Here is a 25,467-nt window from a genome sequence, read left to right as displayed (position 1 = left end):
ATGTAAAATACTTCATAAGTTCAGGCATATTTGGGAAGACAGGACCTGATTTCCTAGAAAACAAAGTCCATCATGGCTATTTTCAATGTTTAATACTGCAAAAGGATGATTTTTCCAGGCTTTTTTTTCTGATACTTAACCTTACATACTGAATATTAACTCATAAACTTTAGATACAGAACATATTTTATCCCAGTGACTATTTGACTAGACCATTTAGTCTATAATAATTCATGGTAGCAAGGCCAGGGAAAACAACCTGGCAGTGGCATGTGACCTGTTCATTGACAGTGAGACTGAAGTGATGCTGGAGAGAAAAGACAACAGATAAATGATAATACTCAGTCTCACTGGGAGACCTTGACTTCTCTGGTCCTGCTTAATGTGCCTTTGGACACATTGCCTTTGGACAGTAACAATAGACACAGGCATTAAACACCTGCTTAATGATTGTCTAAGTTAATTCTCCTTCAAGCAGAAATTATAGCAGCATCTGTATTTTATGTTAGGTACTAAATCCTAAGTGAGACACACTGCCTATTCTCTTTTGGTTAGGAACTTATTATAAATCCCCAAACTGGAGTGATCTAAACCTGCCAACTCATTTCTGTCCTAGCCCTGGGAAGAATTCTCTCTAAGAGACAGAAAGGTGTATGCTCCAGAGTATGCAAGAGTAGTCTCTTACTCCTGGCTTACTCATGTCTCCTAAAACAAGTCCAACATCTTACTCAGCCTCAATTCAAGTGTCAAATGCTACGTTAAAAATTAAGCTGATCATGGGATGTTCCTGTATTTTTGCGTATACAATTTCAAACCCTGTATGCATCAAAATTTATTTTGGGGATGTAAATGTAGAAAGTTTTTATCTTAGCCTGTTGGACAAAACTCAAATTTTGAGTTTAATTTTCTACTTTTCATTCTTCAAATAACTGATTGGAGCAAAGCTTTCAGGGCTTACAAAGGTGATTTGAAGTATGTAATTAAATGACTATGAGTTGTAAGCTTTGGTTGAAAAGCCAGAATACTTTGGCCATCTCTGCCTCCTCTGTACATTTGAGCACTTTTGCTCACGACTATAGATCTGAAATATAGGCTATGTAGGATAAATTAAGGAGTTGGTTGATTTATTACTTGAAGAATGCTTTTCTTTAGGGCAAAAAAAAAGATACTTCAGGAAATCCATAAGCAACTTTCTAATTTGGACTATTTTAATGTACCATTTACAAATTATGCTAAATATTAAAAATCTGTTAATCTTCAGAAAATGTTGCAATACCTCTCCCAACAAAACAGATATATTTTATTTATACTCTCTCCCTCATATGCTGGAGTTGAAACCAGAACCTCATATCTACAAGGCAAATATGTACACTAAATTTCATCCCCATGCTAAGCTTTCTTATCCCTAAGAGAATATTACAAAAAATGTGTTCCAACAACCATGAGATTTTGAAGGATGCCCATTGGATTAAAAAGCTTTTGAACCATAGTTATTTAAATGCAGCAAAGTATGGGGCTCTCATCTGCATGACTGCAGAGCAATCATTGTCAGCTAGCATTGGTATGATATTATGCAATGCCATAGTCTTCCAAGGTGGTTTTCTGATAAAACATGAACCACAAAGCAGCAAAGAAGTGTATAGTTTAAGCTACTAGATTGAACTTTATCTTAATTTTTATCATCCTCCATTGTACCTATGAATTAAAAAAATTATGCAGCTCTCTTCTCATAATTATTATTAAAATCTTTAGGAAAATCTTCAAGTTCTTTAAAGAAAAACTTAAAATAGAAAAATATCCAATGCATAGGAAAAGACAAAATAAATGCCAATTAGTTTTCTCCTCTTACTTGTCTCAGAATGATAAGGATTGCTTGTTCAAAATACTGAAATTCTGAAGATGAATTACAAAATCACAAAACAAAATTTATATTTGATTAAAAATTAATATGTACTGCAATTAATCAGTCTTTATTTCTGTAGATTTTTACTCGAGTTTATTTGAAACAATAAGAGTCATTGAAAGAGTTGTTTTAATGCTATGCCCAATTAATTTTCTGAATTAGATGAAATTATATGCTCTCTTCTTTTTAAATTTTGGAGATATTCCATAATGCTCAAGCCATTAGAAATATTTATTTAAGGAGATGGTTTGTAACCACATTTGTGAGCTTAGAGTTTACAGGTGTCACTCAGAGGAACATATGTGTTACTGGGTTGAAGTTGAGTCTACTACATCCAAAGCAAATACCTTTACCTTTATATTCTCCAGTTCTCCAGTTCCCATGTGGGTTTTGTAATTAAAAAATTAATTTTTATTGTTTGAAGACAACATGTTTTATAATTGTATTAATGATTATCCATTTTTAAAATTTTAAAATTTTAAGCACTCTGGTTACAAAATTGTTTATACTTGATCGTCAGAGCGGTGGTGCAAGTGGTAAGGCATCTGCCTTGCCCACGCTAGCCTAGGACGAACTGCGGTTCAATCCCCCAGCATTACATATGGTGCCCCAAGCCAGGAGTGATTTCTGAGGGCCTAGCCAGGAGTAATCTGGGTGTGGCCCCCAAAATATTGTTATAATTTAGTTTTAGTCAGAACAACTGCTAGAGGGGAAATATTTAACTTGTATTTATATATAAAATATATTTTTCTAGAACTTCTTAAGATAACAACTTTATTTTATGATTTCAATTCTTTGTAATTGTTTTCAAAGAAGTTCTACTAGAACATACTTTGTGGTGTTTTGTTTCTGTGGACACAGATGAAGTCTGTTTCTAGGCTTTGATTCTATATGCTTAGAAAAGACAATTTAAAGACAATTTTGAAGTAAACAAGGAAATAAAAGATGTCACTAAAAAAAAGTGCACTTTTCCTGCCACCAATAAGGACACAGGATCAAGCAGTTAGTGCTTGGTCCAGGGTAAAGACTTGATATTACTAATCAAAGGTTTGGGAGCAAAGGAAACAAGCAACCTAAGATTTCAACTGGAACTTAAACTCCTTTTCCTCATCCATTCTGAGCAAGGCTAGTTGAATTTTACATGGTACTAACCATGCCAGATTTAAAAAAATAAGGAAAATAAAAACAAAACTTGTAAGACAATTAATAATTGAATTATTTCAATCCTTTATTTTAGACTGTGAAAATTGCACTTTTAATAGTTGATTAGAATGCAAAGCAGAATAAAAAGGGCTCCATAAATTTCTACCATGTATTCTACTATCCAAATACTCAGTAGTAGAGTCTAGAAAATGAGAAATACAAGGGTTAGTGAGAGGAATATCTAATGAGAAAATAAAAAAAAAGCAATGAAATACAAATACAAATAATAGAAATACAAAAAAAACAGCAACAGGAGTTTAGAACAGGTGGCTTGTAATGCAGTCCTAATTGTCTTGAGGTTTACACTTCCTGCAGTTCTTGTATTTTTCTTTCTAATAGATTTAATATTTGAAATTTCCATAATATCAAATTTCTGGCATTTATTTATTTTGTATTTCAATTGATTTATCTTATAGTAATTTAAAAACCACATGTACATTTAATTTTGCTTTTGTAGTTTAATTATTTTTCACACAATCAGCAAAAATTAAAGCTAGCAAAATTTATTGACTTAATTTTTTTTCGAAGACTGTGAAGTTTGTTTTTGTTATTTGGCCACACCCGGTAGTGTTTAGAGGTTACTCTTGACTCTGAGCTCAGGAATCACTCCTGGCAGGGTACAGGAGACTATATAGGATACCAGGGATCAAACTGGGTCAGAATACTTGCAAGGCAAAAGTCCTACCTTCTGTACAGTCCAGCTCCTAGACTGTGAAATTTGTATCTTGGTTTCTTGCACCAACAGAGATGAATTTATGCCTTATTTTATTGTAAAATTAAGGTTCAGTTTGGGAGGCTTATCTGGTAGGGATCCCTTTCAGAAATTCCTGGGGGACTGTATGATGCTTGGAATTAACCTGGTTTCTTGCAGCCAATACCCTTTGGTTATCTCCTTCATCATCCATCGTCCCTATAAACTTGCATTGCTATAAAATGTTCACCCAAGGTTTCCTTAAATTATGGGTGAAACATTGGTATTGCAGCTATGCAGGAAAAGTCCATTGATATCTGTTTTTTCCAGAAGTATTTTATATACTTTAAATGTCCAGAAGAACTTTGATTTCTTAAATGGTCCCTCATATGAAGGACACATATTTGGACAGTGTCATAGCACAAATTGTGAACTACCGTACGTTTTCTTTTGTAGCAATATTTTAAGGGGTAGAGGGGAGCTGGACCACACCCGCAGTACTCAAGATTTATTCCTAGGTCTGTATCACAGATCACTCCAGCGGTGCTTGGAAAATATATGAGGTGCCAGAGAATGTAACAGGGCTTGGAAGCCTGCAAGGCAAGCACCTTAATTGAATCACATTTCTTTTTATTCACCTAATACTTTGTGTTCAACGAACTGAAGCAAACTTAGGAAAAGGTTTGTTTATATGCTTAGGTACAAACCAACATAACTGCAACCCACATAATATTTGAAAGATATTTATTTTAAGTAGTTTTTTTTTTTTGTAAAATCAAAACGGAATTTCTAACAGTCTCTACGTAGAAACCTTAGTGAGATACCAAATCAAATCAACATTCCTTGTATTTTCCAACTCTTGATTTATCTTTACTTAAACAGTATTAAGTTTTATGAAAATTACCTGTAGGATTTATAGAAATTACAAAACCATGAGGACTTTTCGGGATTGTCCACTGAATCACATTACTTGTTGCACTCAAGTTGCTGCTAATACAAGTAAGATTCGGAGGGATTTCTGGAGCTGTTGAAAAAATAGTATTACAAAACAAAAATAAGTATACAGAAAAAATCTTTACATTATAAACTTACATTTCTAGTGGTCATATTTTGGCTGCTGTTTTGTTTAGTTTGGGGGGGTCTCACACTCAGGGGTTATTCCTGGCATCTGTACTTAAAAATCACTCCTGTCAGGCTCTGAGGACCATATGGGATACTGGGGTCTATCTGTTCCCGGTGGGCAGAATTCAAGGCAAATTACTGTGCTATCACTTCAGCCCCAGACCAGGATTCTTTTAATTAATATTAGCGTCTAGAACCCAGGTCCGTCCCAGGTCAGCTGCGTGCAAGGCAAATAAATGCCCTACGACTGTGCTATCTCTCCAGCCCCTTTGGTTGCTATTAATTAGAAAATTAAAATAAAGCTATCTGGGACCCAGCGATCGAACCGTGATAGGGCATTTGCCTTGCACACATTCGGCCCAGGATGGACTGGAGTTCAGTTCCCGGTATCCCAGGAGCAATACCAGGACCCTCCCTGCCAGAAGCAATTTCTGAGCGCAGATCCAGGAGTAGCCCCTGAGTGCCTCCCAGTGTGAAAAAATAAGCAAAGCTATTCGTTCTTATTAAATGGTCTCTAAAGGCCATATGGCAGAGTAAATTTATTTGAGTGCTATATTAAATCTCAGAATTTTACTGACTTGAAGATACCTATAAATCTCTGATTTCCCTCAAATATATTATTGTCCATCTATTTTGAGATTTATTTTAGGATTACCTAGGCTGAAAATCTACTTTAATGAGACTTAATCAAACTCACAGTCATTATTTGGGCTGGCACTTGTAATTGCTTTAAGAAACTAGTCATCAGACAATATTTATAAATATGCCTTACATCAAAACACATCAATTGGAAGTATAATTGATGAGATTAACAAATCCATGACAAATCTATATGACTATAACAAATAAGATACAGAACATTTCTATCTTCCCCAATAAAATTCTATGCTACTGTAAAATTAACTTGCCCAACCCCAAATACTCTCTTATGTTACTGTTGATTCAATATTGTCTTTTCATGTATTTCACATAAAAGGAAATAAACAATAGTAATGTCAAGAATATTGCACTCAACACAGTAAATTGATTCATATTGTTGCACATAGTTTATTGTGAGCAATTTTCTCATAAATGCAAAGATTTACTGTATACTTTCTACTGTTTTGTGGGGTTAGCCACACCCAGCATTTCTCAGAAATTACTCTGTACTGGAAGCACTTCTGGTGGATTTCGGGGAAAACATATTGTGCTGGTGATCCAATATGGACTGGCCATGTGTATAAGGCAAGTGTTCTACCCACTGTACATCTCTCTGGCATGATGTATTTTCTACTTATTTAATTGTTGATAAAATGTTAGAAATTCAAGGGATTTATATATGAATATGATCAAATCTTGAGTATCAAAATAAATTTGAAGTAAATGAGTAAAATTAAATTCACATAATTTTTATTTCAAAACTTACAAAAATCAATTGTATTGAGCAGTTACTATGATTTATTTTTTATTTCGATGGCAATAACTTTCAGTGGATTAAGAATGCTATTTTGGGCCAGAGAGATAGCATAGTTGTAGGGCTTTTGTCTTGCATGGAGAAGAACGGTGGTTCAAATCCTGGCATCCCATATGGTTCCCTGAGCCTGCCAGGGGCGATTTCTGAGCCTAGAGCCAGGAGTAGCCCCTGAGCACTGCCAGGTGTGACCCAAAAAACAAACACAAAAAAATGCTATGTTGGATAGGGGAATTGGTGTTCTTACTGTATATATATTTTGTTGTTTGTTGTTGTTTTTTTTTTTTTGGACCACACCCGGCAGTGCTCAGGGGTTACTCCTGGCTAACTGCTCAGAAATAGCTCCTGGCATGCACGGGGTACCATATGGAACGCCAGGATTCGAACCAACCACCTTTAGGTCCTGGATTGGCTGCTTGCAAAGCAAACGCCGCTGTGCTATCTCTCCGGCCCCTGTTCTTACTGTATTTTAATAGTAATTTTTCACTTTCTATACAGACAGGATGTAAGGAGGGGCAGAAAATGCGGGTGTACCAAGGGAATCTGTGCAAGCATAAAGGCAAGAGGGACTGAGAAGACAGTGAGATACAAGCTTCCCCACCAATATCTCAGCAAAGTCAAGCATTTGCATAAAAGTAAACTTGTTAGAGATTTGGATATTCTGTTATTTATTTTGAAATTCTACAGTAAAAAAAAAACAGAAATCATTTTATAAAATTTTTACTCCAAATCTATAACATATATTTCTATAATTTTTAAGAATCATAAAAATACAAAAGCAGAATTTGTAATATAAAATTAAAGATACTCACCTCCAACATCTGTTTTAACATTTAAAGTTTTTGTGGCAAATTTGCGGTTATTATAGTGTATTTCTGAACTACAAGTATAGTTTGTGTTTGGATCAACAGTGAATTCAGTCATATTCTCTTTTAACTCTTGTAGAGGTTTTGAAGAGTTATCTAAGGAAAACAAGTATTTCACATGAACATATGAGTACCATATATAATGCTCAAATATCTTTTATTTCATATCTCTACTAAGTAGCTATTTAATTGAGAATCTATGAAACCATAAAAGTAATAAAGGATTATGAAAATATTATAGTGATAAATTATTTTAGCACTAAACTTTACAGAAAATATTAAGACATACAACTGAAATTGAGAGTGTCTCAAGTACAGTTGAATGAGTCATGAGTTTATTGTTCTCTTTTCAAAAACTGAAATTGTACCTGAGTTAACCTCTGCTTAACAGGTGTTACTGATTTTTGTCATTGTTTTGTTGAATCTGACAGTTTCAACTTACTGCTTGCATCACAGCCAAACATCTGCCTCATAACATACTGATTACTGACATATATGATGAGCTCTTACTCCATCCTATGTGCAAGTGTGTGGTTGTATGTCTATCTGCCTTGACAAATATAGTCTAAAGAATTACCTTCTGTTAGGGCAGAAAATTCAATTTATGTAATTAAAATTTAAAAACAATATTTAGAAAAATCATTAAACATTGTGTTACCACCATTATCCTCATCCCCCACAAATGATCCCAAATTTGCATTTCTAAAAATACTTCAAATTCTTTTCCTGGGCCTGTACGTTAGAAAAATAGGTTGAGCACTTGCCTTGCTTGGGACTGACCTAATGTTTGATTCCAGGGACACAAATGGGTGCCCTGACCTGTTAGGAGTTATCCCTGGGTGTAAAGCTAGGAGTATTGTGGCCCCCAAACCAAACCAAACATACTTTTACTGGCCAAAGAGTGAGTACAGCAGATAAAATTCTTATCTTGCACATAATTGGCTGACCTGAGTTCAACCCTAATACCCCATATTGTTCCCGAGCATCATTGGGAGTGTTCTCTAGGCAGGGAGTCAGAAGTAAGTCCTAAGAACTGCTGGGTATGATATTTCCATTTGGTGCCCCCCCCAAAAATTTTTTTCCACTTTTCTTTAATCTAAATGTTCTTTTAAATAATTTATGGTTTTATTTATTTAATTGGAAATTTGGGGCTACCCCAACTGTGCTTAGAGACTACTCACAGTTGTGTTCTCAGGTGTTACTGCAGGTGACCATGTAGTGCATGGATTTAACTGGGGTTGTCCACAAGCAAGCAAAATACCTACACTATTTTTCTAGAGCTGTTTATGAATTTTGTTGATGGAAGGGCAAAAAATTAACTCGAATCACATGATGTTATGCTTGCTTTTCCTTTTATTATAACTAGGGGTATCATGTATTTTTTATAATAGCTTTACAATCTTCAGTAATTCTGTGATTTTAATGGTTAGCAAGAAATTTCTTAGGTATCAATTGATTTCTACTATTTCTGAAGATTTTTAGGGGAATTATTCATCTGTCTTACTATTTGAATGATTTAAAAACAATTATTATGAGAGCCACATCCCACATTACATTGTTCATGTAAACAATGACTCAGCTTTATAGCTTCATGGCTAATCTTGGAAGAGATGCAAACCAAGCTGCTAAAACTCATGAGTGCTCTGGTCTTTTAGATAAACTTTTTTGGTGAACTGGGGAGTAGGACAGGCTAAGTGGAAGCTACAGCAGCCACATCCACACTCCTCAATGCCACGCCAACAGCCCAACTTCACTGCTTCATGGCTCATCCTTGTAGAAATCTCAAATAAATGAAAATTCCAGGTACAAAAGTGTTGGGATTAAAAAGGCTTTGGTCTTCTTGAAGTGGCAGTTATCCTCCTCCTTTCACATACCCCAGAGCCTCCACAGTCATACAGATTCATTGACTCAGCTCTAGAGATCCTGGAGTTTCTCGAGTGAGCTAACTCAAAACCCCTGCAAATTCTTCAATACTGACATCCCAGTAGGAGCACACCAGGTTCGATAGGAAAGTAGCATAGAAACCAACTAAGCTCAAAAAACAAAAACAAAAACACAGAAGGCTCAAGTAAAAACAAATCTAGCTAACAATAATGATTTAATAACCTCAGATAATTATTTAGTGGTCCCATTGTGAGACATAACAATTTTCACAAATCTTCCTTTACTGAAGTATTTTTCAGTTATTCCATTAATCATTTAGTTGTAACAGGAAATATAAATAAGGGGCTGGTGAGGTGGCACTAGAGGTAAGGTGTCTGCCTTGCAAGTAAGATTGCGACCAAGGTTCGATTCCCCTGCACCCCCCCCCCCGGCGTCCCATATGGTCCCCCCAAGCCAGGGGCAATTTCTGAGCTCTTAGCCAGGAGTAACCCCTGAGCATCAAACGGGTGTGGCCCGAAAAACCAAAACACAAACACACATTTTATAGATAGATAGATAGATAGATAGATAGATAGATAGATAGATAGATAGATAGATAGATATAGGTATATAGATATAGATATAGATATAGATGTAGATGTAGATATAGATGTAGATATATAAATTGCTTTGTGCCTGCTAAAGAAGTAAGCTTGATGGGGAGGAAACTGGGGATAAAGGTGGAGGAAGTTATACTGGTGGTGGGATTGGTGTTGGGGCATTGAATGCCTGAAATAACTCTATTATGAACAACTTTTTAAACCATGACATTAAAATAAAGTAAATATATATGTGATATATATGTATATATATATGAGTAAAAACATACAATTTCTTGACTAAATACCATGCAGCTAAAAGGGGCAGCAAGGAAAAAGAAAGAAGGAAAGAAAAATGAAGAAGTGGGGGAATAGAAAAATAAGGAAGAGACGAACAAGAGATATCTAGAATAAATTTTTAAAACAAAGTTCTCTAATAAATGCTATCGTCTTACCACATCGAAATTTGTGTAACAATTTATTTTCATCACAAGTAAAATGATCATGTTCTAAAAGTAAACAAATAGTAGTACTGGCTTTTTCATCCGTTGTACAGTTAGTCAAATGAAACTTTTCAGGAGCTACCAAGAAAATAAATAAATAAATTTAAATATTTTATATGCATTACATGTTCTGCTATAATCATTACCATTGCATTTTAAATCATTTTAAATTAAGTACCTTTGCATCGCATCATTATACTAAATTTATTTCTTAATTATAAATTGATACTGGCTTATACTGCATTAAGTTCACATTAAAAGTCCAGATTACCTTAAACAATAGTCTAATAATTTAGTGGTTTATGTTTCTAGATGATTTCCTTCATTTTTAACATCACACATTTAGGTAGCTTAGCATGCTATTTTTGAAAAATAAAAGTCTACATAATTAAGTATTTATGAAAGAAAATCTCAAAAATTAAAACACCAAAAAAATGCAGATAAACATTGTAATATTTGCAATTTTAAAATAATCCATTTTGTTTTCCTATTTATTTCCTTAATTTTTATTTAGTCTCTTACTTTTTATTAACCACTTTTTCACATAATAAAGGGCCAACACTTCTGGAATTATTTATTCAGTTCTTATTTTTCTGCTTTTGCTTGGCATATTGATCAGTAAATTTCTAGAAAGTGAAAGCTAAATGGCATTTAATTATTACTAAACATTAAACTGTTTAAATATTTGTAAATTAATCATTGTTCTTGAACTTTTTAATTCAAGAGATTCACAAACCCTGAATACCGCCTTTAAAACACTACTAAATTATGTTTCTATGAAGTGGGCTAGTTTTCTTCCTTCCTTCCTTCCTTCCTTCCTTCCTTCCTTCCTTCCTTCCTTCCTTCCTTCCTTCCTTCCTTCCTTCCTTCTTCCTTCCTTCCTTCTTTCTTTCTTCCTTTCTTCTTTCTTTCTTTCTTTCTTTCTTCTTTCTTTCTTTCTTGTTCTTTCTTTCTTCTTTCTTCTTTCTTTTTTCTTTCTTTCTTTCCTTTCTTTCTTTCTTTCTTTCTCTTTCTTTCTTTTTCTTTCTTGTTCTTTCTTTCTTTCTTCTTTCTTCTTTCTTTCTTTCTTTCTTCTTTCTTTCTTTCTTTCTTTCTTTCTTTCTTTCTTTTTCTTTCTTTCTTTCTTTCTTTCTTCTTTTTCTTTCTTTCTTTCTTTCTTTCTTTCTTTCTTTCTTTCTTTCTTTCTTTCTTCTTTCTTTCTTTCTTTCTTTCATTCTTTCTTTCTTTCTTTCTTCTTTCCTTTTTTCCTTCCCTTCCTTCTCGTCCTTTCCTTCCCTTTTTCCTCCTTTCCTTCCCTTCCTTTTCTCCCTCATTCCACTCCTTTTTTCCTTCCTCCCTTCCTTCTTTCTATCCCTCCCTCCCTTCCTCCTTCCTTTTCTCTTTCTTTCCTTCTTTCCTTCCTTCTTTCCCACTCCTTTTCCTTCCTTCTCTCACCCTCCTCCCTCCCTTATTTTCATTTTCCTGCAGGAGCTAAGATGACCTAAGCATTTAGGTCCCCTTAGCATAGCTATGATACTCTTATTTTGAATGAAAGCATTAATATTCTTTCTACAAGCATAAAGTTCTTCATATCCCCATCAAAGCATCACATCTACTTAAAGACATGAATTTCAGAGAGGAGGATAAAAGAAAGCTTATGAGAAAATCACTTTGTGGCATAAACTGTATCTGCATGAACTAGTCAGTTGAAGATGTGAAGGGAGAGGGTATGGGATAGAACAAAGTTTATATGAGTAGGTAATTTTTTTTAATTAGGAGAGCAAAAGATCACCCAATCTTGTTGCTCACTTCTTCCTTCAATACTGTTTATTCATTGTACCAACTCCTGTAATACTGCATATAAAAATCTGCCATTTTTTATAAATAGAAATAAATGAACATTTACCTGGTGGTACATCTAATGTCAAGTTATAATAACAACGTTCATTTGTTATATTAATGATGTAATTTTTACATTCTGTTAGGTTTGAGATCATATAGTTTTCACAAGGATTTGGTTCACAAGTTAGGTTTTTATGATTCAATGTATCAGGAAACTGTAGTTGGGCAGTAAAAATATGGTTTTCACTCCTATATGAGTATTTCACAGTGATACTTTTATATTCATCATCTGAAAAAAAACACAATTATATTTTAAAATTTGTTTCAGAATAAACTATATTAAATAAAAACATGTGACTATAGAACTTGAAAAATCATATCTCTAAAACAGCATTCGCAAAGGCATGAAAAAGAGAATGAACAGTAACATGCTACTATTCATTCTTATTTTCTTTTAAGCCATTGCCATATCAATAACTATAGTTTGCAAATTCATTTTATTTTATTTTTTTAGAAGTAGAAAAGCTTATTGGAATATAGAGGAGAAAGGAGAAGGAATGCCCCATTTGAGGAGGAACTTAGCATAGGACTAAGTTAAGTATGTTTTTTGGGTGGGGGATTTATAGGAAAAGTGATTCTCTGTATCACATTTAAAAGACTGTGCAATCTTTAGTAGAAAAGTCCACATCTCAAGAGGGAGATGCAGGCACCATGTGCATACATTCATCATGTGCAGGAGGGCTCAAGGAATACATGTGTGCCAAGTTGCAAATGAAATGTCAGATGATGATTGGATCTATGCTTATCTTCTTAACAAACATTAATGTAAGTGACACAATGATCTATTTGAATATCACCATAAATTGACTAAAGGTAATCGATAAGGATTCAATATTGTCAGAATTAATGTTCAAAGACATTAATATATAAGAGCAAAGGAAAAGTACAAAGGATAAACAAAACAGGGACCCAGTTTTCTTAAAGAACAAAAGATAATCAAATTCTTTGCTAGACTCATGAGTAATAAAAAGAAATAAATAAAAATAATAAATTAATCAAATAAAATTAAAATTAAATAAATTAAATAAAATTAAATAAAAAGAAAGAAAATTCTAATAAATCAGATCAGAGATAAAAAAATTAAACCAGACTCAGAACCACAAAAGATATTAAGAGGTAACTGTGTACAACTTTATGACATGATTCTGGAAGATCTAGAAAATGAATGATGTTTTAGAATCAGATAACTTCCTGAAACTGAATCAGGAAGAAGCAAATATCAATTATAAGGAAAAAATTAAATACTAAAAATATATGGTCCCCAAAGAGCCAAGTAGAGCTAGTTAGCTCTTCCAAACCTTCAAATAAGATTCATTACGTCTACTTCTCAAGCAGTTCCAAAATATTGAAGAAGCAGAATTCCCTTTATGAAGCCAATATTACCTAATGCTAAAAGCAGACCAAGATATTACTAAAAGAGAGAATTATAAGTTGATAAACCTGATAAACATTCTATACAAAGATTCCAAAATAAAAATTCCTAGAAAATAAATTCAACAATATATCTAAAATATCATAAACCATGATCAAATAAACTTTGTTCTAGTAGTATGATAACAGTTCAATATGTTGTGGCCGGTGGTGGCACAAGAGGTAGAGTGTTTGCCTTGCATGAGCTAACCTAGAACGGACCACAGTTTGATCCCTGGCGTCACATATAGTCCCCCAAGCCAGGAGTGATTTCTGAGCACATAGCCATGAATAACCCCGGAGCATAACCGGGTGTGACTCAAAAACCAAAACAAACAAACAAACAAACAAAATTCAATATGCACAAATAAATGAATGTAGCACACTATATCAACTAAAGGAAGAAAATAAAATAATTATATTATATAAATTAATGCAGAGAGATTTTGAAAATATTTAACATCCATTTAAAGCATAAAAGGAACAAACCTAAAGATAGTAAAGACTGTAAAACAAATTTATTGCTAATATCAATAGAAAAACAAAATAAAACAAAACAAAGAAAACTGCCAACCTTCCCTAGAGATCAAGTATAGGGTATGTTCACTTTCTCTATTATTCAATATTGCTATGTTAGTCCTGATCACACAAAATGAAAAAATAAATCAGTGCAATCAAAATTGGAAAAAGAATCTCAATTATGCAGAAGACATGATCATATATATATGTGTGTGTTTATATATATGGAGGGATCTAAAGACTCTACTAAAAAATTTAGAAGCAATAAAGCAAAGCAGCAGATCAAAAAGTTTAAGATATAAAATATCACTGCATTTCTCTGAGGAAATGGAAAATTATTAGAAATAAGAAATTCCCTTCACAATTAGAAATTGTGATTCACAATGTTTAAACTCATAAACTGAATTATCTTCCCAGCTGGATATAGCAGCTAATCCAGTTTCTAGTATAATATTTTTTCTTAAAACTTAATGGAAAATTAAAGAATTGTAAAAATATTATCAAAATGATCATACTATCCAAACAATGGCATAGGCATACTAAAATACCCATTAAAATTTAAATGGTAATATTGAAGCTTTTAGAACAAATGCTACTAAAATTTGTAGACTATCATAAAATTCCCATAAAATAAAGAACAGAAATGGAGAGGATTTTCTTCTTGATGAGTCTTGATGATCTTATCCACATTGTTTATCTGTCATTACTTTTATCCCTCACTTTTCTTTCTGGAACAACAAAATAAAATCATTCCAGTTTACAGATATTTGAGCTAAAGGCCAGTGGATAAACTCTTTAGTGATAAAGATACTGAAATGTTCCTTGTTCATCTTAGGATTTAGATTTTGTGCTGAATACATTTTGATCCCTGGAGGACACTGACTTTTAAAGAGTCTGAACTACTCATTGGTGGGAAATTAGTCAGTGATGTTAGTGTGCTATTGAGTCCTGGAAGCTTGAAATGAGGGAAACATGGTTTTAAAGTCACAGACACTGGTATCTGAGTAAACAAACTTACCAGAACAGAGTGGCTTTGGAGTAGTTGTAGGTGGTTCAGAAGAGGCTACAAAAAAAAAAAAAAAAAAAAAAAAGGTATTCAAATCCATTTTAAAATATCTTTGTTATTGTAATTTTTGGAAAAATATGATTCACAATGTTTCAACTTTGTAAACTAAAATGTTTTCAAGCTGAATATAGCAGCTAATCCAGTTTATAGTGTAATATTTTGTTCTTAAAACTTCAAAATGTATGCAATCAAACACATTTATGAATTCACCCAATACACATGATGGCTGTCTGGCCCATATCTGACTATGGCATTTCTATACAGCCGACTTCGCACAGCCAAAACATACCGAATTGTCTGCATCTCATGATTCATTTCAAAACAATTCAGATCATTGTAATCCCTAGAGAATTCAGCTTATTCTTTTCTCTTAAAAGGTTCAAAAATAGGCTACTTTACTCTCTTGTTTAACTTTCAGAAGCTCTTGTAACAGTTTTGGTTGGATCTTAGAACTCCAGCCAGGTCTCCATAAATCCAGATATTGAACAGAGAAGAAGTAGAGAACTGGGTGGAAATGAACTTTCTAAGAGATGTCTACTAATCTTGCTTTGATTCGGAAGAAGTTGAGGGTGAAGGACTTGATGCACTAACAAATGCTATAAATTTCCAGGGACATTTCTTCTTTGCTCCCAAAGCCCAGGGTGCTTGCCAAGTTTCTGTTATCTCAATCTTCTGCTCATACATAAATGGAGAGTCCAAAGCAAAACACTTCCCTTTTATACTCATATCTAACTAAACCCACTCTTGGAGAGGTCCTAGTATATTAAATCATTTCTCATTGGGAGTTCATCAACACTTTTGTGGGGTGCCACTACAACAATCTGATTGGTTACTCATGCCAGCCAGATCAGGGTTGAACCTTTGTAACTGTCCTACTGCTAATACAAGTAAGTATTTTGGACAGGCTCCCAACCAGTGACCCTCCAGATTCTAACACTCAGCAGGATTTCTCAAAGAATTGGGTCCAGGAGAACCTATCTGTGAAAGCAGCACAGGCAGAAGTGGTGGTATGATTGCATGACTGAGGGTAAGGTTGTCACCTATTGTTGTGGAAGCAATTGTTGGAGTGACAGTGCTTGCTGCAGGGCTTGAAGTGGGTGATGTGGAGAAGTTATCTGCAAGGAAATGAACAGAATGAAGGTTAATGAGGTGATCATTCTGGAGAATAAGGGAAACGCTTTAGCAAAAATATTTGTTTAATGAAACTTGGTTATAGGTGTTTTCATTTGCTGTTTGGGATTTTTCAATTTAAAGTTGGAAAGATCTTCAGGGAAGGTTTGCATTCCATGCTCTCCTGAAATTCTTACAAGTCCATTAGCACAGTTGCTTATTCCTGCCATGCAAGAGTGGACATGTGAGCAGGGTTAGTAGAGTATTGGTCAACCAACAAGAAACAGAATCTTCTACATCATTATCTAAGTTATACACAATTTCAGGCAGGGTGAATTTTAAGAGCAGAAGAGCCAGAAACTTAAAACCTGTGCAACTCTCTAATCTGAGTACAGAATTGACAAAGTTGTATCTCAGGGGAGAGCTTAGGCAGCTCAGGGAGGCCAAATTTCAACCCTGAGAACTATAAGCAAGACTAAAAATGTTCCAGAAGGATGGAGTAGCTTGCAAGTTCACAGATGCTGCTAAGACCCCTGGGTGAGTGGATGTGGAGCTGTGATCAGGAAATACATGTGATATTGCTTCATGAGGTGAGGGCCTCTAAGGGGTGCAGCCCTGTGGGGAGACCTCACTGGGTGCAGATGCTACTTCCCATTTTTCTAAAATAGAGCTGAATGGGAAGCTGGTGAGCTTAGGTCTTCTTTCCAAATGAAGATTCTATTCCACTTTAAATTGCATAGGCTTCTCTTGCCAGAGAAAATAGAATAAGCTGGGAATCAAAGAACTACCACATTATGCTAATGTGATTACTTTTTTTTCCAATTACATGTGAGTTAATAGGTATAGAACCAAGTCCTGTAGTCAAAGAGCTCATTGATTGTCTTGGATTATAGTTTTGCCTTTTCATACTTCAATGCCTGTTGTACTTTCCCCAGACTTCCTATCCAGAATCACAGCCCAGAAAATGAATGTTTTTTTTTTGTTGTTGTTGTTGTTGTTGTTGATGTTATTGGGTATTTATCAGATGTCAAGCATTCTGCTTCTTATTCTGCAAAAGCAGAGGAAACAGGAGCTAGTTTCTTTTGAAATGGGTTGGCTGTTTTCTTGCCCAAGTCTCCAGGGCCATCAATTCAATGACAGATTAGTCTTTTATTGGCAGACAGATTCCCTGTTTCAACAGTAATGCACACAGGCACTTTCTGAAAATGCTTTTATCTTAGCACACAATGCAATTCATAACTACACACACTCAAACACATACACACACACACACACACACACACACACACTCACGCTACACTAGAATTGAAAATAAATCTTCCCCAAATTCGAGTTTGAGTTCTCAAATCAGATTTTAAAAACAACCAAACTTCTGATTTTAAATCATCAAATGGCATAATTAACAGAAACCCAGTTCTTCAATCCTGCTTCAGTCATTCTGGATCCTCCCAGGCAGATGGCAAAAGGCCAAAGGATTGATTTTATTTTACTTAAATTGATACAAGAGTAGCTCTTAAAATCATCCAAATTTGTCTTTCACCTCCCACATTCCTTTTTTGTTGTTTTTTCCCCCTATAATCCTTTACCCTCTCAAGAATCCTTTATTCTTTTGCAGTGTTGGCTGAGATTTCTCTTTCCTCCTCAAATTCTTGACCTTCATCTTTTATAAGTATACTACTTCCCTTTTGTTGTGTGATTAACTCCAAGCATAGTTTCAGACCAACATTCTCCATTTTAACTAAGTTAATTGGCCTTAATAGGTTTCTAATGAGTTGAATTAGCCACTGGGAGATTTATTAGATCAGATCAAAGCCAACTGAAGCAGTCTGGATGACAATCTGTCCTCAGGGACTAGTCTTTCTTAGCTACCTTACAGTTCCTTCCCATCCACAGCTTTAGAGTTCTTAGATATGCTAAAAGCTCCAGATCTTTCCAGGGAGGCTCCTACCACATCTAGAGTGGATGATGCATCAGGGAGGAAGACCAGCTTACACACACACACACACACACACACACACACACGCACACACACACACACACACACACACACACTTGTTTAATTTCTTTGGGTTTCTTTTCTTTTCCTTTTTCCTTTTCTTCTTTTTTTTTTCTTTCTTATTTTTTACTTGTTTTTGTGAAATACCCAGCAGTGCAGCAGTGCTCATAATTTATTCCTTACTCTGCACTCAGGAATTCCTCCTGGCAATGCTGGAGTATCATATGATGAAAAGATTAAACTCAGGCTGAGCATGTGCAAGGCAAATGCCCGATCTACTGTACTATCACTTCAACCCCAATCTCAGTTATTTCAAGTTTGTTGATTTTGTGTTCTGATTTTTAGGCTCTCAGAATACTCTGAGGACAAAATAAATGGAATAACACGTAAGGTGCTTGCCTTATAGCTGACCCAAATTTGGTTCCCATCATTTGATATGTCCACAAAGCCAACCAGGAGTAATCCCTGAAGACAGAGAACCAGGAGTAAACCCTGAGCTCTGCAGGGTGTGCCTCCCCCAAACAAAACAAACAAACAAAAAAAAAACACTCAAAACTTTTAAAATTGTAAGCTTAATAATCCTTTTATCTGATATGTTTGAACTTCCATCCTTAATCACTCTTAAAACAAGGTCACTTTAGTGCCAGTCTTATGGATTCCCCATTCATTCCTTTAATGTCCAGACCCTTGGGCCACTGAAGCGATGCATGGAGCTACATGGCTTTGTAATCTGGGAAACATACTTGTTTTTCAGGCCACAGAAGTTGCTGAAAGGACTTTGATGTTAGAATTGGACATGTAACTGTTAGTTCTTCTGTCCTTATTCTGTAAAAGCCGTTTAATAGTAGATACAGTTTCTTGGTGTCCATGAGTAATGTGTCTTTTCCATTCTTCATGGTTTTATTAGTATGAGTATTAAAAAAGAAGTATATATGACCTTCAATCTCAGTGAAATGAAGTTGTCTCTGGACAGTGATACTTACCAAAATATACAGAAACCTGAATGACTATTTTCTCCTGACAAGGAATTTCTGAGTCCTCATAATTCTCATTCTTTATGATTTTATCCCTCTCATGATGCCCACTGTCCTATGACCTCCTAGACTACAAGTAATGAGGAAAGTAGGACATTGGCTAGAAAAATCACAGAATTCCAAGTTCATCAACTAGCAAGTATTCCATGTTGAACAAGGAAGGGGGTAGGTTTCCACACACCCTTCCCAGACACACAACCTGTTACTAGCAAGCTTCTCAGTCACAAAAGTCTAAGGAGCCACAAACCTGCTTTGTCATTTCTGCTGGGAGCAGACGTGGGTGTAGTGAGCACAGCTGAGCTGTTGAGTATCTGCGTGTCAGGTTTGGAAGAGTATGCGTGCGAGAAGGTGGACCACTGTGCTGTTGTAACACCTGAGGTACAAAAGTAAAATCACTGCATCAATATTCTCTGCTACTGAAGATAAATTGAACTACTAGGAGAGTCTATAGACCAAATTGTAAATAGAGCAAATGAGGGGAAACCCAGTCTATTTACATGTTTCCCCTTGTTTGAGATTAAGCTCATGCTATCCTAGTTCTATTTCTGGCTGTAGCCATAGTACAGTGGATCTGTGTTTGATACCAGGTACCACGTATTGTTCCTCCTCCCCCAGTACCACCAGAAATGATCACCTCTAAGTGCAGAGCCAAGAGTAAGCCCTGAGCACCTCCAGTTGTAGAACCCAAACCAAAACAATAAAATAAAATAAAAACCAAAAAAATAAAAATTCACTACTGTTTTTAGGGGGCTATATTTATTTCCATGTTCCCTCAAGACTTCTGAACTCTCCATAACTCTACAAATGGAAAATATAGGCTAATTCTCTATTCAAATTAAGAAAAAACTGCCTCACAAATGAGCTTTACAAAGCACATAGAAAAAATCTGGAAAAATATTGAGTATGCGATTTAACAGACATCTACTAGAGAATATTGTCATTATAGGTATTTGTGTATAAACTGTACTTAATTTTATACAAGTCTATAATTCTATAAAAAAGAAAAGAAAGAAAGTGGACAGGTGAGTTCACAGATATATAATAGGTAATATTGTCTTTGTGTTTGTATATAATTGCATTTAATTCTATGCATAGTTACAATTTTATAATAATGTTTAAAATGCATACACTATCAATTTAAGAGAATTGAATATAATTACATTTTATTTTATTTTATGCTTACAGGTAATTTGAACTGTAAAACTCTAGGTAACATTACTCCATTAATAATCAAGTTTAGGGGCAGGAGCGATAGCAGTGTTTGCCTCACACAAATTCAACCTGGAATGAACCTGGGTTCAATTCCGGGCATCCCATACGGTCTCCTGAGCCTGCCAGAATTGATTTCTGAGCACAGAGCCAGGAATAACCATTGGGTGTGGCCCAAACACCAAAAAAATAAAATCAAGTTTAACATTTAATGTTCTACATAACCATCAGAATCTTCTAATCCCCACAGTTATTTAGTCAAAACTTCGGACAAAGAATTCAAGTACCTTGGATAGATAGATTCAAGAACTTATTTGCGATAGTATTAAGGAAAATAAAGTCAATATAAAATATTGTTATTTTATAAAACGTTGGACATATAGTTATCTATTTAATCAGACAGTAAACTTCATCACTATGGTATTCAGAACATTAGATCCTAACCCAATTTTTTTGTGATGCTGTCATATATCCTTATTACCCAAATTAAAATAATGACTTTTTCAAATAGCATATCTTCTTACTAGTCTTATCTATAAATCTGCTTGTTTCAGTAATGGGATAACATTCATTATTTTATACAAAACACTAACATTTTTATAACAATTGGTACATATATAGTACTTGCTTATTAAATGCAAGACAAATAATGGATGAGCAATTTGATGATGTTTAAGAAATCCCAAGAGTATTAGCGGTATTTTTGGTGAAAATACCTTCACATCACCTACATTTTCTATGAACATGACCCCATTTTCTTCAATTCCACCATTAGGACTCATGACCTTACTTAGTTTTTTTAAGTAATGCAAATATCTCTTAAAGAAATATAAATAGCAAGCTGGTTTATTCATCCTCAATGAAGAGTTGAAACAATAATTTATATCCAACAGCTTCCTAACTAAGCATCTGGACTTGAACAGAGGTTCTAATTAGGGGTAACAAGTCAGAGAGAACAGAAGGGATAAGGCCCTGAAGTGGGAGTCTTGACCTGCTGGGGCTACTGGGAAGTTTAATCTTATATTACTCAGAAAGGCTCCCTCAACCCTCCACTCTCTTCTACTCCCTAACAACAAGCATATATTTCTGCTATGAATCAGTACTTTACAAAATGTAGATGCCTTGCACCTTTTACATTTTAATAAAATTATGTCCATGGAAGATGCATGTTTCATACAAAAAGAGAAAAGTGTTTGGAAAATTTAGAATTCAAAACAATAAAATTGATGAGTTTTCCCAATCCCATTTCAGAAGAGCTCTCCAGGCCAACCTGTGAGGTGAAGAGAGCTAGCATTATCCCAAGTTACTTCCGCTGAAGCATAGCCCAGACTTGAGGGAAACCCAGGCTCTGAGGAGTTTTCTCTTTCAGAGATGCTTGCTGGTGAGAGTGCAGGGGTGGAAGCAGGTAAGGGGTCACTTGTAGTCAGAGTCATGAACTTTTCAGTTGTGTTCGGTCCTGTAGTATCCGTAGGATATGAAGGAAGAAAAGAAACATGTGAATCATATCCTGAAACTAGAGCTCAACCTAGTTTACTTATTCTCTAGTTCACTATAGTGTCCATAAATATGCACACAAATAAATATAAACATGCATCTGCATAACACCGTAGATATTCTATAGGTGTATGTGGCACATGACTATATATGAAAAGACATATGATAATATCCATGTGTATGTGTGCAAATATTGGCAACATTTATGGACTTAGATACAAAAAAAAACCTACAGCAAAATAAAAGTGGGGAATAACATTGAAAACCATTCTCTTTCTTAACTTCTTCCAATGAGTTGATGGATTTTCAGCTTTAAGAAGCCACTAGGTTCAGAAGGATAAAATAAATATACATAGTTGATTAAAATAAATGAATAAAGGTTATCTAGAAAAAAAGAAAGTTATCACAGAAGAAAGAATGGGAAAATTAAAATTGGAAGGGAATTATTAGGACTAAGTTTCCAGAAAAAAAAATCAAAAAAAGACAAAATTTCTAGTACACTTTTCTATACTTCAGATTAAAACAATGCACAGATTATTTAAAAGACTAGGAAATAATTCACACATAAAAGTATAAATAACTTAAATCTAAAACTAAAGATGCCTTTAATTTTATGATATCAGAGAACACAACTTAATTTAATAAAATAAAATTTTATATAGTTTTAAATGATTTCAGAAAGTAAAAAATAACAAGAAGGATGGTAGTGAAATAAGTGCATGCACAGCTGATAAGAGTGGGGGGGGTGAGGGGTTCGTCTTACAAAACGAGTTAGCACTATGTGTTAAAGGTCTTTAGGTGTTCTGGGTGGGAAAGTTAGAGAGCATGTGGTAGTGTTCAGGAGCTATTCCTGGCTCTATGCTCAGGAGTTATTGATATTGAGAGGACCACCACATGTGGTGCTGAGAATTGAAAGAAGGGTCAGCTACATGTAAGGCAATTAAAAATGGTTCTTAGAAGACACAAAGATTGTTCACCAGCAAGGATGACTCTTTTGCATGTAGTTGATAAAGTTTGATTGCCAGTAATACATATGGCCCTCCAAATCTGCCAGTAATCCCTGAGCACTGAGCCAGGAGTAACTGTGAACACTACCATGTGTGGCTTAACTCTCAGAGTCAGGAGGAAGTCTAGAATACTGCTTGGTGTGGTCCAACATAAACAAAAACAACAACAACAACAACAAAAACAAAGTTCTTTTGGGGGCTGAGGGATAGTTTGGTAGATAGGACACTTGCTATGCCTGTCTCCAACTAGGGATATATCTCTTTCATCTTATATATCAGCCCACCAGGAGTGATCACTAAGCACTGCTGAATGTGGTTCCAAAGCAATCAAATAGTGATCTCTTGGATTTATGATCACGAAGAGTATTGTTTTCATTGAAAATGAGAAACAATAAAATTGAATTTTCATTATGCTCTCTGGATTTTGTTAGGATTATAAAAATGAGAGTCTCCCATTCCCCCAATAGTTTATACTTGACATAGATTTACTTAGTAGTAAAACATTGTGTTTTTAGATATTGAATAAAATGTTTGATTGCATCATATCAGAATTCAACTTAATTTAGTTTAATAATACTAGGTAAGAAAGACTGACTGGTACAAATGTAGGAAGAGGGAAAGAATAGAGAAGTTACAAAAGAAATAGAAATGATAGAGGGGATAAAAACTAAAATGAAGAGATTGTTTAATAAACTATTAGAAAAACTGAAACTGAGGTAACATGAAGTCCTTGTTCTGTTCTCTAAATGCTGAGAGTGACTTTTGTTTACTAAATCAGAACAAAGCGCATCTTCTATAAAAATACAGAAAAATACAAAAGGGATGAGGGACAGGCCTACTTTGGGGCATTTACTAATGACAGTGCATCCTCTCACTTGGGCATAATTTAATACAAAAGAAATGAAGGCTCATAGGAGAAGGAAGCTCAGGCATTCGAACATCTCAAAAGATCTTACAAAAGTCCTTAAGACATTATAGTTGCTGAAGATCTGCCATGACTTTATAAGAAATACTCAGAATCTGTAAACTATGTGCTAAGTATGAGTTTGAGCACATAAAATATTACAGAAATATTCTGTGTTTACAGAAATCCAAGTGATAAGACAATCTTCTTATGTATCATTCTTCACAGAAAGGAATAATCAGATCTTTAGAACTTCATAAACTGATGTCACAGATACATATATTTATTAAAAAAAACTTTTACCCATGAAAAAACATTTCAAAGTAGTAGGCAAGTTGTCAACTAGTTGCTAATTACTTCTTGTCTATAGTGTAAAAACAGTCAAATTTCAGTATTTTCTCACATTGTGTCTATTGAATGAAAAGAAAGGAAGAGTATTGGGTGTCAGGGGAAAAGACAGCAATGAGGAGAGAGGGAAAAAATGAGAGGGAAGAAGGACTTTTTAATGGCAAATGGTATCTACTAAAACTAACTCATTGTCATCATTCTAAGCATGATCAGTCATTAGCTTGTTATTTCACAGATTCCAAAGAATTGTGCTTTGGGAGAAACGTTAAAAATCCCCCTACCCCCGGCCTTTAATGCTCTCCAGTTTTCCAGTTGTTGTTTTTTTTTTTGTTTGTTTTTTTTTTTACCACATTTAAAGTACATTAAAAACAAAGAAGAAAGTCTTTTTTTTGGGGGGTGGGGGGTGGGGGCCACACCCGGTGACGCTCAGGGGTTACTACTGGCCATGCATTCAGAAGTCACTCCTGACTAGGGGGACCATATGGGACGCCGGGGATCCAACCACCATCTGTCCTGGATCTGCTGCTTGCAAGGCAAACGCCCTACTGCTGTGCTATCGCTAGGCCCCAGAAAAGTAATTTTAAATGCATATCAGTTCTGTTCTATTAGAAAATCAGGCATTTCTGAAGATTACTTCCAATCAAGTATATTCAGGCTAAATATATACAAAAGGTGTATAGACTGGTTTCCACCAAATGAATTCTATCTCAGCAAAGCTTGGGAGAGGCTATTCTCATTTGAATTAGAATCAGAATTCAACCTAGGTAGTTTCATCATTTGAAAATGTATTACAGGTATATAGCCTGAGCAGAGATAATAGTGATGTCTATCATTTTTAACATTAACTTCCCATTCGAACATATTTCCTTCCAATTAAACAACCAATTAATTTGGATGAACTGGACTTATCCTCTGAACAATACAGAAATGTTAAAGTACGTGCAAATTGGTAGCAAAAACTATTCACAAACTACAGTGTATATAAGATCTTCATATTTTTATAAAGTTTCTTTCCACTCCATAAAATGATAAAATTCTAACATTAGATCTTTGAAAATCTTAAGAGGATATCCTACTTATGCCGATTTAGGATCATTATATCACTACTTGCATACTTCTTTGTTTCTATAGCTTATAATAAATTTTTATTAAAAGAGAAGGTCAACTCCTTTAATAATCCAATTCTCAGAAAATTGAATGTGCCTTATTAGAATTATGCATTATAATACAAAAAACAAGATTCCTTAATTATTTTACTTACCTTCTTAAGGCAAACTGTCAACCATATG

At 34.7% G+C, this 25,467-nt stretch overlaps 1 protein-coding gene across 1 annotated transcript in view; it reads right to left on the bottom strand.

Moving 5' to 3' along the window:
• PTPRC (protein tyrosine phosphatase receptor type C) overlaps positions 1 to 21,207 on the bottom strand; it is a 64,309-nt gene extending 43,102 nt beyond the window's left edge. Inside the window, exons 1-7 of the mRNA XM_049770784.1 lie at positions 21,142 to 21,207; positions 19,464 to 19,589; positions 16,117 to 16,234; positions 15,029 to 15,073; positions 12,086 to 12,310; positions 7,182 to 7,331; positions 4,702 to 4,821 (exon numbers count right to left, since the gene is read on the bottom strand). Of these exons, the coding sequence (XP_049626741.1) occupies positions 4,702 to 4,821; positions 7,182 to 7,331; positions 12,086 to 12,310; positions 15,029 to 15,073; positions 16,117 to 16,234; positions 19,464 to 19,589; positions 21,142 to 21,207 (850 nt within the window). The remainder of the gene's footprint in view (positions 1 to 4,701; positions 4,822 to 7,181; positions 7,332 to 12,085; positions 12,311 to 15,028; positions 15,074 to 16,116; positions 16,235 to 19,463; positions 19,590 to 21,141) is intronic.
• Between the last annotated feature and the right edge of the window lie 4,260 nt (positions 21,208 to 25,467).

The sequence above is a fragment of the Suncus etruscus genome, chromosome 3 (genome assembly GCF_024139225.1).
Source record: "Suncus etruscus isolate mSunEtr1 chromosome 3, mSunEtr1.pri.cur, whole genome shotgun sequence".
NCBI lineage: Eukaryota > Metazoa > Chordata > Mammalia > Eulipotyphla > Soricidae > Suncus > Suncus etruscus.
Note: the sequence above shows the minus strand (reverse complement) of the source record. Positions and strands in the feature narration are given on the sequence as shown.